Source organism: Lepisma saccharinum, chromosome 25, assembly GCF_977018435.1.
Source record: "Lepisma saccharinum chromosome 25, izLepSacc3.1, whole genome shotgun sequence".
Classification (NCBI taxonomy): Eukaryota; Metazoa; Arthropoda; class Insecta; order Zygentoma; family Lepismatidae; genus Lepisma; species Lepisma saccharinum.
Genome location: NC_139253.1, coordinates 31,818,020 through 31,834,918, shown reverse-complemented (window position 1 = coordinate 31,834,918; position 16,899 = coordinate 31,818,020). Strand labels below are relative to the sequence as shown.

The 16,899-nt window shown below is 39.9% G+C and overlaps 1 protein-coding gene across 2 annotated transcripts in view; it reads left to right on the top strand.

Annotated features, from left to right (window-relative positions):
* Positions 1-12,662: 12,662 nt before the first annotated feature.
* The window catches only part of LOC145978632 (uncharacterized), a 495,167-nt gene continuing 490,930 nt past the window's right edge, over positions 12,663-16,899 (top strand). The window contains exon 1 of one of the 2 annotated variants that reach the window (XM_083111381.1): positions 12,663-12,977. In XM_083111381.1, coding sequence (XP_082967507.1) covers positions 12,884-12,977 — 94 coding nt within the window. In that variant the 5' untranslated portion in view covers positions 12,663-12,883. The remainder of the gene's footprint in view (positions 12,978-16,899) is intronic. The other variant, XM_083111383.1, reaches the window with a different exon arrangement.

Sequence of the window (16,899 nt, the reverse complement as noted above, 5' to 3'; positions counted from 1 at the left end):
GCGTATTTTTCATAGCACCGTTATCAATGGAATAAGCTAAGTTCCAGATCACAATTTCTCCACAATAGACACAGTAATACTATTGATATGTTAAGCATGCCATCTAAGGAATGCCCCTTTCTGTTTCTACAGGCCCGTCAGCTTTCACACTTTATTTCTGACCATGTTTTACAAACTGCTCAAAATTCAAGTTCTGGGCATAGTCAGAAACGACTTTAAGGAGAGCAGGAGGACACTGCCCCCTCCAAACTTCTGCGATCCATCCCCAGAATTTGCCATGCCCGAGAGACAATTTTACTTTAATATTTAACAAATATCCTAATTATATATTTAGAAAACTTGACATGTAGTTCCCAGTAAACTAAATATTTTTATTTACCTATCGTACTTCTTGGAATATAGACTGAGTTGATTATAAGCGTATTAAGGATACGTAAAATAAGCCTTAGTAAAAATCTTACATTTTCCTTGAGTACGATTGAGAACAGTATGATAAATTATTGTTGTACTTAGTGTTGGAAAAAATCATCCTGATATATGATATTTTTTTTAAAAAAAAAGTATTCTTAATTAGTCCAGGGGCATTTGAAATCTCGTGGGTTTTTGAATGAAGGGAATATATGACTACCGGTAATATGTTGCTAGTGTGGTACACAATAACGTACTACCAGGTGTTTTGCCAGCAATTGTGGCAGAAGGCCTGTGTAACGTCATCAATCCAAGATGGCTACCGCTTCATGCATCAACTATGAAAATCCATCATAACTCCTTTAATAGAGGGTTTGAAAAAAAAAATACATACATGTTTTGTTGAGAATTGAAAAAGGAACAAAATTTATTCTTACAGTTTTTTTTATACGTATCTTGCACTGTTATTTTCTGCAAGGATTCTATGCATATTTTACACTTTACTTGTCATTCTGACATATAAAGCTGGGATATTTTGTTGGGCGTATTGCCTGTGTGACATCATACATTCAAGATGGCTGCCTCAGCATACATAAACAAACAAAAACGATCCTATCACTTTAACTCCTTTAGGAGTAATTTTGATCATTTGTAAGTTTGTTGGGTTTTTACACGAAGGAAAGACATGTGTGTGGAGGATGCTTTCATTTGGAGGCATGCAATCATGTATTACTACATGTGTTTTCTTGGATAATATGTATGTCAGAAACCATACATGACTTCCCAAATCCAAGATGGCCACCTTGGAGGTTCTGCACATGATATAGATTTAGAGTTCGTTTATCAGATTTTTTGAGATGCATTTTCTGTTAATAAATAACAAGCGAAAAATATTATTTATTATTATTATCATTATCATTAATATTATTATAAATATTACAGTAATAACATCGCCTGTGAATTCCGCATTGTCTTTTCAAATTTAAGCAGCTCACCTGTCATCAAGATTGAGAGTGGTTGTTATTATTTGGGAAATATCATGTCATCAATATGTTCACTTTATTCAAATTCCTCGTCACTCGATCTGAATCTCTGTACTGTAAGACATTGTTTTCACACTTTTCTTCATCTGCCCTAGAAAGACACAGTTCAGTACGTCGCAGTGACTGATCCCGACATATGCACTAACATTTTCTCTTTCCGCAACCACATGTCAACTGTAATCTTCTCTGAAGTTCTAGGTAGTGTGAATATGACAAGAATGATTGCCATCCTCATTTCCTTCTTTCTCCATTCAACAGCACATTGGGCTGGGTAGATTTGAATGTTTCTTTTCTGCTTTTATTTCACTCCAATACTTGGAAGTAACTTTTCCTGGCGAAAGGTGCGAGGGTCACTTTGGCGGTAGCGTTCACACTATCTATTAATGGTATCCCAGTTTGTGTTTGTACTTGCAAAGAAGGCATGGTTGATGAACGCATTTGATGGTGCAGAAGATGATGTGCTTGAATCTCCTGCAAAGCTTGGTTCTCATGGATTCGATGAACAAGTGACAGAATGAATTGAATTATTTTACTTCTCGTTTCTGCTACTTTTGGCTAATTTCAAAGATGAAAATGAATTATAAGATGAAATAGATGAAAGGACAATCACAAACACATATGGGCAGCACACAACGCAAGTCCCATGGGCCCAGACGTCAGAGCATTGATTGATTGATTTAGTTGGTGTTTAGTTTAAATCCATTTAATGCGCACTAAGACTAATTGGGACTGGACCTACTGAACCGCTATATGTGCCTCCATCGGGTAACGAACTCTGACCCCTTGATCACAAGGCGACGACGATACCACTGTGCCACCGGGGAGGCCGTTGACTTCAGAGCAATGTTAGTCTGCAAAATACAGTACAGGGTGTACTTATTGGAAGTGAGGTTGATATTTGGGTTTCTCTTACACCCCGAATTTGATGACTGGATTTTGATGACACCAAAAACAAATATTTCGGCAAATTACGATGGTATCTGTTCGCGAAAAGGGATGTTCAAGGCTTACATCTTTCTCCAACCAAAGTTTCCCTCACACTTTTTATCAGAAGAAGTTATTTCCAAGTATTGGAGTCAAATAAGAGCAGAAAAGGATCATCCAAATCTACCCACCTCAATAGGCTGTTGATGGGAAAAGAGAAAATGAGGATGACAAGAAGATCATTCCTGTCATATTTACACTGCCTAGATCTCCAGAGAATATTGAATGAGGAAGTCACAGGCGACGTCATTACTCATTTACCATAATACGGTAGTGTCCAAAAAGTAGAAAAATGACAGTTCTGCATGATCACCATAAATAATCTTCAAGGAGTATAACTCACCTTACGCGCTTAACCAACAGTACTGATAGTATCAAATAGGCCCATGATTGAAAGATAAACAAAACACAATATATCAGAACAAGAGTGCCTCATTCTGTATCGAACGCTCATTGTGATCGGAGGACAATCTCTTGGTAAAGTGTTCAATGTACAGTAAGAACATGGCACATAGACGTCAGCGAAGAATCATCAGGCGCCTGGAAGCAGGTCAAACACAGACTGAAGTCACGGCAGCGTTGACTGTGCCACAGTCATTTCCAGGCTTTGGCGACAGTTCCAAGACACAGTAGATGTTCATGGTAGAACAGAACAAGGTTGTCAAGGAGTAGCAACGCCAAGACAGGACCGATATCTGGCTTTAACTGCACGACGAAACCGAACGATGCCTGCAAGACAACTGTCCTCAAAGCTTGCAGCCACCTCAGGGGTTAGAGTTTCTCTCGCCAAACTGTGTACTGGAGACTCAGGACAGCTGGTCTGTATGTGTGTCCCGCTTGATCGAGTGTACAGAAGGGCCCACTTGAAGTGTAGTCAGCATCATCGAAATTTAACCCTGAACGAACGGAGGAACGTGCTCTTTCACAGATCAGTTCAGATTCAGTTTGCAAAATGATCCCGTCGCACATTCATCTGGAGAGAACCTCGATCACGATTTAATCAAGGAATATTGTGGAAAGGGATCAGTTTGGTCGAGATGGAATACTGGTATGGGAAGACATCATGCTCAATGGACGTACGGAGCTGCACGTCTCTGCTGGAGGTACTCTTACTGCCCAGAGGCAGAGAAACGAGGTACTCGAACAACATGTGACTTTTCAGAGACTCAGTCGGCTCAGATTTCAACTTCAATTATGAAAATAGCATAATACATGTGCGCATAGAACCAAATTTGTGGATGACTTTCTTCAAGTTGAATAAATCCACCGCATGGACTGGCCACCAAGGTCCCCAGACATAAATCCTGTAGTGTGAGACGAGTTAGCTCGCGATCCTCCACCAAAGACATTTCCAGAGCTCCGCACTCCTATTCATGGAAAATGGAACCAGCTGCCTGTAGAACTCTTGAACCACCTTGTAAAAAGCATGCTACGTCGTTGCAAGGGGTTGTGTAGCTGTTAGGGGTAACTTCACCCCATACAAGCCTCTTTTCTTCGTCAAGAAAGTATCTTCTATTTTCTTATTTTTTGCATGTGTGTCTTTACACTAAAAAACAATTGTTAATTTCATGCCTTCTACTCTATTGTATACCATATAACGTTTTGATTAATTTTCACAATGTTTTATGCAGTTCTGTCACTTTATTAATCAAACATTTTCTAATGTCTTAGTTATGCTTAACTTTTGGACACTACTGTAGTTATAAAAATTATAATAATATTTTTCACTTTCAAATTATTAACAGTAAATGCTTGTGGAAAAATCTATTAATCGAACTCTAAATCAGGATATGGGCAGAAGAATATCATGTGCAGAACCTCCAAGCCGGCCATCTTGGATTTCGGACGTCATGTATGGTTTCTGACACATTGTAATACATGATTGCATGCCTCCAAATGAAAGCATCCTCCATACACATATCTTTCCTTCGTGTAAAAACCCAACAAACTTACAAATGGTCAAAAAAAGAGTGAAGGAGATAGGGTCGTTTTTGTTTGTTTGCAGAGGCAGCCATCTTGGATGTATGATATCCCACAGGCAATATGTCGCAATAGTAGGCATCAACAAAATATCACAGGTAGTAATTTTCCCCCCTTTATATGCCAGAATGTCAAGTAAAGTGTAAAATATGCATAGAATTCTTCCAGAAAAGAGCACGAAATAGTTTCACTAGATATATCTCCATAACAGTGAAAGATATGAAAAAAACTCTAAGAATAAATTTTGTTCCTTTTTCAATTATGAACAAACATGTATCTAGTATTATTTTTCAGAAACCACTATTAAAGGAGTTATGATGGATTTTCATAGTTAATGCATGAAGAGGTAGCCATCTTGGATTTACGACGTCACACAGGCCTTCTGCCACAATTGCTGGCAAAACACATGGTAGTACCTATTGTGTACCACACTAGCAACATATTACCGGTAGTCATATATTCCCTTCATTCAAAAACCCACGGACTATAGAAATATTAACATATGCCCCTGGACTAATAATTATTCCTATTTATTTAATTGCCAAGCTGACATCAGCTTGGACTGCAAGATGGAGCATCTCCTTAATAGAACAAACATTTTACCACTTCTTCAAGTTCGTTAATTTCTGCAACCATTTCTACTTTTTCAGTTACAGTGGTGAAAAAATTACCTATTCACCATTGTTAGGAATGGTGTGATGAGAGACCATTATTCGATAAAGCGTTGAAATAATAAGAAGAGCAAGAGAACCGCGCTGTTTGGGATGACACTGGCGGTAACAGGCACTAAGCATCATCTGCGTGATTGGAAAGGGATAGAAGTTCAAGGCACGGAAGAAGGAAGGAAGGGGATAGGCCAGCTACGGGTCGTATGTAAATGAATCTCGCCTTTTCCATGTCGCGCGTGTTGCATGTGCACACGCGCTCACACTGTTTTCCTATATATAAAAAAATATTGTTCTATTTTGAAAATATAAGGTCGCCATCATGCTCCTTACTTTAACCGCGACGATATGGATGGATCGATGAAATACATGAGATAACACACAGAACGGAACGCACGTGTCCTGAAGGGAATCAAAGACGGTGGGTCGAACCTAAAACGGTCACAGAGGGAGCGACAGGAATTTTGTTACTTTCGGCTGTGTAAAAAATGAGGCTTTAGAAATTTCTGACGAATATGCTTGTCCTAGATTTCTGGGGATAGTGATGACGGATTTTTAAGGGTAATGTTTCCATGTTTCTAATACACGAAAGCACTCTCGCACAATAGCGTACTCACACACGCAGCATCTCGATTGCAGCCGACCTCCGTGCCGGAGTGGTTAGCACAGCGCCCTACGACACCAAGGGTTCCGGGTTCCAATCCCGGCCTGTGCATGGGTGTCCTTATTTGACTGGCTCTTCGTCATCTTCATCTTCGCGATTAGCTAAAAATGGCAGAAAAGCGAAGTAAAATAAACCAAATCAATCCATAAATTGATTTCCAAACATTTCAAAATAGCTACAATAGAAAGCATTACCTACAAAGACCGATCAATAATGAAAGATAAATAGATAGCAAGCGATTGAAGAGCAGACTTAGACTAGAAATATAATCTTAAAATGTTATCATATAAAGGATGAACAGTGCTTCTCAACCGCCCGTCCGCGACCCGGCACCGGGATCCGCCATCAATTATACCTGGCTGGAAGAGGTTCATCTGAAATTTGTCATTTTAGTGTGCGCAGCAATTTTCATTAACAAATAGCTATTTCGTAGTGCAAATATTCTGATTAATTTGGAATTTTTCGGTGTTCAAAATGCAACGTGCCAATAAAAATCAACACTTACCAAATTAATTTAATTATTTTGACCTGAGAAAACTGCAAGACTTCATTATATCCAATGCTGGACAACTAATTTAACTCTAATTATTTATTTGCAACAAGCCTAGTCATCATCGAACTATTATTCTTTATGGTTATGTCATAATTAATTTATTATTATTTAATTTCAAGGATGCATATTAGTTAATGCGTAAAGTTTAAAAAGTTAGGCATTTATATGAAAAAATTGTTGGGATTGGGTCATCGACTTTCAAAAGAAGAATTCACCAGGCTGCGGTATCGTGAAGTTTGAGAACAGAAGACATATATTCTGAGATTTACCACAAATAGTTTTTCGTTTTTTGTTTCTCCCTGTTTCCTTGTGTTTATTTTTTCTCTTACGGTTGGATCGTTGTTATTATATGTTTCAACCATCTGATATAGAACTTATTAGTATTTTTAAAAATCTTGTAAACCGATATCGAACTTCGAGTAGCGAGTACACGTTTAATGGATAACCTTGTCTTACGGCTCCGTGTATTAGCTGATTCCTGCAGAGAGCACATACAGTCTCCAATCCCTCCACAAATTAATTTCGCAACATCTCAGCGAAATGTTTCTGAGCTAGAAAAGCTTAAACCTGGCCAGAAATGACGCTGATCCAAGCGTATTGTACATACGAGATATATTATATACATAAGGATGCAGAAGGAGTGAGTTACACGGGGGGAAATTGTACAAAAAAGGTAGAAAATATATACAGTATATTTTCATTTCATTTTCTACATATTTTACTTGTGTATTACTAAACAAGTAGGCTAATAATGAAAGCAATACTTTTCGAATTTATAATTCATGTATACTTAATGAGTCTGTTCACTAAGTTAATTCATTAAGTCGAATTTAATGCAAATTTTGTAAAGGTTGCATACAAATGAATTATTATCAGTAACTGACAATGACTATTTTTATTTCTTCAACAGATGCCACGTAACGATGCGGCAAGCACATCTTTAAAGGTGAGTACATTTTTTTTTTTAGATAATATTAGTGCAAATGTACAGTCACCGGCAATAAAAGTGGGACACCAAGATCCTGAAATAATCGCTTCGCTGTAAAGCGTTATGTGTGTTGCCTAACTCCACGGCGGTGGCAGAAATTGCCATTGAAAATTTGCTATTGAAATTCACTTATCACCGTAAAGTTAGGCTACACATACAGTGTATATCGGAATGTAAGGAAGCTAGTAATTCAGGATCTAGGTGTCCCATTTTTATTGCTGGTGACTGTACGAACCAGCATGCGTCAGTGTTATTTGAAAGCGCTTCTTGTAACTTTTGCTATTTTCAGTACTTTATTGTTAATTCGAGATTCTATTCTTCGAGTATATTTTTATATTCTTACCATCTCATTTTTAAAATTTTGTGTTCATTTTTAAAGCAATTTTCGCCAGTAGAGGCTCTTTGGAGATGAAGGCCAAGGCTGTAGTCCCCAAGCCGCTCCCTACATCAGGTCTTCCATGTGTGTCTATTAATGAATCAACCTGAATGCGCCAAACTAACAAAATTGTGTGAGAAATTCCGTATAAGAATAAATTATCATTTTAAACTATTGTCTGGCTGCCTTAGCCGAGACCATGGACGGAAGTGCGCATGCGCCAACTGGACGTTTTCAATGGCTAAATAGGGGTGACTGTACTTTGGGCAGGAAGCGGGTTCCTTGAAAATCGTCTGCTATGGAAACAATTAAGTTTCAACGTAGTAACATCGCCGCGAAAATACATAGAGCGATGTTTACGAATTATATAAGGGTTCAGAAAGAAACAGAACATATCAGGAAAGTATTCATCACTTCACATTAGTAGATAAACTTGTTTGTAAACCAGTAACTTTATTTTGATCATTCAATCAAATTGATCTCCTTAGTAAATATTATAATTAGCAGAATGGTAGTGTACACAACATTAATCAGGGTAGTATTCACTAATAATAGTATTATTGTACATAGTATTATAAATATAAATGTAGTAACGGAATGGTTTGCGACATTTTCTAGTACAACGAGGGTGCTTTGTATAATGTGCAACAGGAGTCAAAATGTCCCAGTTTTCTTTATTCCACATCGAAAGGATTTATTGCGAATTGTAAGAGCCATCACAAATCACAAACCTAACACAGCAAGCGGTAATAAACACAAGCGAAATACCACAGGCTGCTTTGACGAGTGCTTCTCCCTGCTTCCCCTCTCGTGTTTGGAATCGCCCTTTGCAGGTAGTATCGTCTTCCTTGGCCGGACTGTATCTTAACATATCAATATGCGATCAGCCATAGACAATCTTCAATGTGCTATGACGTGCAAATTCTGGGACGTGATCTACATTAATAAATTGAAATTCAAGCACTGCAGTCTCTCTTAACCAATGGGAAAAGGTTATCGAAGAGGCTTAATTACTGTAACTATAAAGACATGCATGAGGGAAAAATCCGCCAATCGTTGCTATTTTTTGCTTCCTGTTACTCGACGCACACTCTCGTAATTATGCTAGAGAGCAAAGTAATATCAAGAGCAAAGATCTGCATGTGGGGGCAGCCAATGTAGATATTATCCGTTTGCGTGTGGCAGTCGTTCGAGACGGTGCATGCCATTTTCTGCCCTAAACCTGTAAAGACAGCAGGCTACAAGGATCAACTGTCAGCAAATAAGTGTACCGCAGACAGGTACTGCCACCTGTTGTAGTTTTATCGAAACGATTTGACAGTGAAGTTTTGGATTAATGTTCTCATGTGTGAAGAGTATAGCGTGCATAGGCGTGTGCAGACCTTATGATTAGGGGGGGGGGGGGGCAAAATCCTTGCTGAAAGTTCAGTCGGAAAATGAAAACCTAATTTTATTTCACTGCTTAAGTTTTATTGCATATTGCACACCCCATACATACATATATACTATATAATATAATACATACATAATCAATTCATCGCCCAATAACAAACCAACAGCAAAAATAAAATAAATTGTCTCTCAAATATGCGCGCACTCCTTTTCCTCCAAACAATTGTTCATGCATTTAAGATAAAACCGTTTAGCAGCAGTACTTCTCTCCCTAGTAATTTACAATGCATTACAGACAACAAATTACGAGCGAAGCGAGCAAGAACATTTTCAGATCCAAATTTTTGCAAAATGAAAACAATATTGATTTAATATGGCGCCAAAAGTTTCATGGAGCGCCATGTCATTCTCTCTCACAATTTTTTCTTTCATTTAGATCGTTCGGCGTCCAGGGCCAACTCCCGCCGACCCGCCAGGACTCTGAACTTGACAAGACTGTAAGAAAAGGAGACATTGCGGGCGAAGCGAGTAAGAAAATTTTACAGAATATATTTTTATTTGTATAAAATTTGAAATCGAGGGGCAATTGCAGCTCTGTGCCCCCTTGAAGGTGGTCTTGGCCGTCTGGAAGAAATAATGCAAGAAATACATGAAAACTAATTTCATCTTGAGTATCCTTTGTCCTGTTACTTTTAGATTCTGCTAGTCTTGCTTTCCTTTACTTCCATGTTTGACCCCTGAAATTGATTTCCGTCCAAGGTTTGGGGGGAGAGGGTTATGCTCCCTGATCCTGTAGTTGCGCCACTGCACTCCCTTCCCCCGTAGTTTCTTTGAATTTTCATCGGCTTGAAAATAGTTCACTTTCTTTAAGAGTACAATATCGTTCAATAACGGCGATAAGATTCCTCTATCCTTAATTTCTAGCTAAAAATATAATAATATAGGTTCATGGACGTCTGGAAGGGGGCAAGGATGGCCACATCTCCCTCTTAGAAAACGAATGTCAACCTAAAAGTACATTTTCACACGTGTAATTTGAGTTCAGTCATAATAATTTGCATTAATTATTATAATGGGGATGGAGAATTGCGATAATTTCAAATTCAAGATGTGTTTTTTGAGGGGGCAACCCTATTATCAGGGTAATATGCCCCATGGTAAAATACCTTGATTGTCTCTCCGTGGAAATAAATCCAATCTGCGGACGTCCATGATTAGGGGGTGCATTTGCCCACTCCCTTGCCCCCGTGCGCACGCCTATGATAGCGTGGGGAGAATTTCAAGCAATTTGAAATCTTCGATTCGAAGGATCGGCCGTGCTTAGTATAGTGTAAGGTAGTGACAAGCTACAATTTTATATATTTTGAAAATTGTTGTTTTAAGTCCACTTCAAAGAAGATTAGGCTAATCGGGACTGGACCTACAGTTTAAACTGGGATCCGAACCGCAATGATGCCAGGGGTCTCGGGTTCGAATCCCAGCCTTTGTGAGTATCCATCAATTTCATCATACCATCGCTCATCCTCATCTTCGCGATGAGACAAGAGTGGCAGAAAAATCGAAGTAAAATAAACCAAATCAAATCAAAATCGAACCGAACCACTGTGCAATGTGCCTCCACAAGGTATCGAGCCTAGAATTCCTTGATTACAAGGTCGATAATGGAGTGCAGACTAAATATGTAGAGTGTGACGTCGATGCAGTGTGAAACGTTGCTCTTCTTGTCACTTAGATGTGAAAGCTCCCTTAGCTATTTAACAATCAAATATTCATTCTTTCTTTAATTGAAATTTGTCATATTTTTGTTTTCATTCGCAACACAGATTGGCAAACCCAACAGTTCTTTAAGGGACAGGACCTGCAAGAGCGGCTTTTTCATTGGGTGACGCTTTATCAGCGCATCGAATCCCATCATCTCTCTTTTCTGGCTATCAAAACCGTAGTCTGGTACTTCTTTTCAATTGGTTCCAAAATTGTCCTCACTGTACTGGGCGAACGCCAAAATTTTGGGAGAATCGACGCCGGGACCTCTCGCACCAAAGGTAAGAGCGCTAAGAATTTGGCTACGCAGGAGTTTCGTAAACTACAAATTGGTTTCAAATCCCCTTTATGCACAAAAGTTCTATCGGGACTGTGTCCACAGTTTAAATGGGATTTTAAATGGTTAACTAAGAGTATAGCTGGGAACATTTATTTAGACTTCATTTTGGAATGTTCGAGTAAGCATCCTTATTTTCCTCTTACTTCAATGGTTTTTTATGTAATATACAGGGTGTTTCCGGGCTGATGATACAAACTTTGAGGGATGATGGAGAAGGGCACATGTAACAATTTGAGATAAGGATCCCTGGTCCGGAAACGACTTAGTCGAAAGTTATAAGCGAAAATCGGTGTATGAAGATGTAATACTTTTATTACCTGCACAAGTTTCACAAGCTGTTCCGTGGCCAGCTTGCTCACCTGATCTGACCCCACTTGATTTCTTCTTGTGGGGTCATGTGAAAAGTCTTGTGTACGAGACACCTGTCGAGACTGAAGAGGATCTACTGGCAAGAATTCTCGCTGCCTGTGACATGTTCGAACAACCCCGGGGTTTGAACAACTGTTATGAATGTATCAGCTTATCATCAGCCCTGAAACACCCTGTATAAATCGATGAAAGAGATTAGAAGTTAAACTTTCACATTTTTTTGTTAATGCATTATAAAAATAAAAGGATTGTCAGAAGTGAACCAAAAAAGCGAGGAAACAATATTTAAGAAAAAGTCGTGTTAGAGCCATCATCTTGAAAAATGGCCACCATCGTATCGAGCAGAAGAAAATCATTTTTGCTAAAATATAGAAATGGGTGAGTATGACGTGATATTTGGTTAAGGAAACGAAAAAGAGCAGAAAGTGTACACGTGTGTGTTCAAATAATACCTGCTTTATATACTAAAGGTGGTAACTTAATTGAACACGGGGGCCAGTTACGAGAACGTAAATTGTCCTTGCGCCCCCTCTCCAAATTTAGGCAATCGCCGCTACTGATTGAACAAATTACATAATTTATGCGTGTATGAAAGATAGTCATCCCAGATGAACTAATAGAATATTTAAATCAATAGAATTTTGACGGGAGAAGGGAGCAAAGTTTAAAAATATTTTTACAAGAAGAGCTACTGTGAAAAGGTTTCTAGGAGTGTCTTCAATGCAAAAGTTAAACTGATCGTGTGGCAATTGGGAAGTAATATATCCATTTCTCTTATACAAGGTAGAGATAAAGAGAAATACATGTTGTTTATGTATTTATGTGTATCCTAGAGATGTTGTGTATACATAGCTCTCTGCTTAATGAATATTACAATATATTATTCTGATTGTTCCCGTGCTAAGGCAGCCGTTAGTGTGATGTTTTCGTAGTGTTTCACACATTGTCTTGTAGATAGGTATGTATGAGTTCTCCAGGGATATGGGGAGTCAGGAAACGAGAAGGAAGGAAGGGGGGAGGAAATAATTTAGTCACGTGACTCGAGAGGAGAGTTCGTGTTCAGATCGAGTCGGGATTTGTTGGGTGTGTCTATCGACTAAGCGCATGGCTTGAACAGTTGAACGCCGCTTCCCGCGCCAACAGGAGGTGCATGTCGCGTCCGCTTTGAAGCAAGTTCCCGCGCGCGGAGTGTGCCGAGTGTCTGTGAGAGGGTCAAGTGTGCCAGTGTGGTCGGTTTCCTGAAGAAACTTTTGAAGTTCCTTGTCTGTGATAGTGGGGGAGGGTGGTGTTAATTCAATAAGCGTCCGCGTTGCCCCATGTTGACCGTGGCAAGGACATTTGAGCGTGTTTCGTGCTGACCATGGGGTGTAACACAACCAAAGAGGCGGTTCAACCTGTTGAGAACGCAGTGACTAACCAATCGGATGGCAGGAAGTCGTCGGAACCTCCAATAGGTATTGTTCATGCGTTTCTTTTGTTCTAGCTTTATTTCACTGGAGAAAAATATGGATTGGAGACAAACTTTACTATATATTGTATTGTATATTATTGTATATCGCTTTGGATATGTACAGATTGCTAACAAAATTAATCCAGTAATTTTGATATTTAATACAAATTTGTTATACAATGCATCTTGGTTTGGTTTGAGTTTAAGTCCAATTTATGCACAGTAAGGCTAATGGGGACTGGACCTACGGTTTAAAGTGGGATCCGAACCACTGTGCCATGTGCCTCCACCGGGTATCGAACCCGGGACCCCTTGATTACAAGGCAAAGACGCTACCTACAATGCATCTTGTGCACGTAGTTTAACCAGGACTGGATCTACACCTACATAAGAAATTCAAATGCGTATTTTTAAAATCCAAATTCAATAATTTAATTAATTAATCAATTATTAATTTTGCCCGGTGCTTATTGAAATCAGTAAATAACAGATTTTAAAGAAATAAGTTACGTTGCATTGTTGGTGGGCATTAATACCACAATACATAGAAGGGAGGACTTATAAGATTTTTTGTGAACTTATAATTCACGTGTTTGAGCCCACACCATGGTTTTGAAAAGTTGGCGCCTCTACTAGGTGCATTTAAATCATCCCCTTATGCAGTACCTACGTTACTTGCAGAGTGGTTAGTACAGCGCGCTACGACGCCAGAGATCCCGGGTTCGAATCCCGGCCTGGGCATGGCTGTTCTTCCAAAGTGTCCCTTTATCAACTTCATCATGTCATCATTCATCCTCATCTTCTCGATTAACCAAAAGTGGCAGAAAAAAAGTGTAAATATTTTCATTTCTATTATCCTTGATGAAGAATCCACTCTAGGACATTTTAACTGATCCAGTAGGATAACCACATCTGTAAATGCCTCAGAGTTTACACTACGAAACTGAAACAGAAGATTTGTTCATTTTAACAGCTATTTTCTTGCTGTACTCCCTTTCTTTACTTGATGCAGCTTTCTACTTCTTGATCTTAATCACGACGATACTGAAGGAGCAACATAATAGCCCCGCTTCACTTTTTGACACTCGGTGTAGTGCAGGTGTAGCCCGGTGTCAGGCTGGACCAAGTAGACCAATAGCGGTGTTCAAGTTCAGAAGATTCAACAAATGCCTGTCTGCTGCTTTAAACGTTCATTTGATTAGTTATCACGAACCACGTGACCATAAACCACACGCTCCACCGCTCCAGAACGTAGTGCAAACGGTGCAGACACCAAATACATTACTTGACACCAAATTGACGAAGTAGACGAGTCTGTGTTGCACCGTGTAACCAACTAGACGCTTCGGTGCAAAGAGAGTCAAAAGGTGCAGCGAACTAGAAGGGACTATTGAATCACCCAAGTCATCACCGGGATTCGAACCTTAATCCTTGGGCAGCCTGACCGTAAAGAGTTCACTCAATGCACATTATACTATATCAGCGTGATCTAGATCCAGAGGCGCCCTACTAGTACGCAACTCTATAATCCATCCATCCCCCACCCTTATCAGTGTCAGATATCTTGAGTAATGGTCGCTGGAGAGGGTCAATGATCGCATTAGACTCTGATAGAGAATGTGAGGAACATTACTACGTCTCTCTGTATCTTTGTGGATATCACTTAATCGAACCATTATACATATACGTGCGGTAATGTCAGGGACGTAGCTAGACTGATGTGTTGGGTGGGGGAGGGGAGAGCAAATTTGTGTGTGTGTGTGTGTGTGTGTACAACATATATATATTGATGCGTTCACTGATTCTTCAGCGGTTATGCGGGATCGTGTTGTGAACGCTGTCGAACTCGGATGATAGAGCTAGAGGTTTCGCTTTATTGTCCCCCTACAATCTCCCTCATCAAACCCTCGGCCGTGGCGTGGAAGGAAACAAGGGATGTTATGAGTCGACCAACTCACCTCTCGATCGGGCAGTCCGGCGCAGACGTCAGGCTCGTGTTATTCTCCGTTGCCCGTGAAGCTCACAGTCTTCCGATTCTGTGGCGGCGTAGGCTGCCTGGGCACTGGCGACTTGAATTCTTGTGGTGTCGTAGCCTCTCACTTCGTGCCTAGACAGTGGCGCGTTCGGATCCGCGGGCGACAAGACTCGGCCGTGGTGACGGATGGCTGTGTAGACCCTGGCTGTTCACTGCGTCGGGTTCCCTTCCGGACTCGTGGCGATGGAGATGACAAGCGTCGGTCCCGTAGGGTGGAGCAGGAGACGGCTAATCCCGTCAGCCCAAAGGAGCAATGCTGGCTGGCTGCCGTGTGATGATGGCGGAGTAGCGTTTGCTCTGAGGTCTCCTTCGACGCTCGTCGCAGTGTCCTAAGCTAGCAGACTCTGCTGGCTCTTACTTTCGCGGATAACTCTGGCGATTGACTGGCACCTTTTCCAAATTTACTGGCCTTTTTAACGTCGTTGCTTTATTTGGGTTTTGCTGATATATCGTTCCGGGCTTTGTGTGTTGTGATGAGTCTGTTACACCACAAAACCCGGTAGCCCTTGTAGAAATGTTGCATGCCCTGACGTCATTGCTTTCGCAGCGATGGAATGTACTGTAACTGCTGACTTCCTGACCGAGTATCGGTGAATGGCTTGAGAAAATTGAGATTTTTATGATGGCTCCCTTGTTTCATTCCACATTCCCCTCACCTCGAGTGGTTACCTTGGGTTTGAAGGAAGATTGTGTGAGATTTCTTTATTTACAAACTTTGTGTATTACATATATGAGTGTAGAACTATAACTAACCAATAGATACAAATAATACCAATGAATATGAATAGATGTGTCTTCACCGTTTGAAAACAAGTAAATCACATATAAAACATTCCATTAATATGATCTTCTATTATTTCACTTATTGCACTAGGTGTCTCTTTTCCCCCTTTTAATCAGGCACTAACTGTGTCTTTTCTTTCATTTATCTCTAAGTAGAGTAGTTTTGATTTTTAACAGCGTATTGAGTTGTTAATAATACTCCTGGGTATTAATCTTAGTTTACACTAGGCATAATTGAGTGTTAATGCACTTTCCTTTGTTGATATTATTACACTTTTCTTCTTTCTTTTTTCGTTTACTGTATTTATTCCTTGGTGTGGAATCTCTTTATAATCTATCACTTTAGTACGACACACTATTTTCCTTACACTTCGTGGTAACACGATTTAAGCACTTTATTTATCAGATTTGTGGGGGGGGGGGGGCGGGCACGAACTGGGTGGTGATCTGGCGTCACTTCCGTCTGTTGTTCGTTTCTGGATCATCCGGACTGCTCTGAGAGAGGAAGAGATACTTTTTTTGGTGCCAAGATTGGGGCGGATTAAAGAAGATGATTTTTTTAGATGAATTCCTGGGAGAAGATAGGTATTGGAGAGGTGCTATGATTTGATTTAGGGTTATGGCTTTGAGGGAGTGTTAAGGGGGTTGGCGGGGCTTGCTGCTGGGTGTGTGGGGTGGCTCTAAAGGTCTCGACAGAGATGGATAGGTGCACTTATTGTGGGAATTTGATATTCATTGTTTCTTTGTATGAGTTTCTTACATGTTCTCAATTTATAGTAGATAAAGGCAATGGTTGTATAACAAACATTAAGAAAGTGAATATGTCAATGACTATGTATGATATGGCATGACTAGGAGACCGAAATAGGATATCAGGTGTCAAGGCGTGTGTTTTCTTTGGACAGAGCAGGATTGGAAGTAAATGAAAGACTTTATGTTGATAGAACGTGAAGATGTTAGACAGGCGAGCCAAATAAATAGTATGATAGTGGGGAAATCTTTGTGTTGGAAAAACATGGGGGTGGGGTGAATAGATACGGTGTGGAATTTTGTTATGTTTAGATGGGGAATTTCGAGTGTCCAGTCTTTGTGGTACAGGACTGAGGCA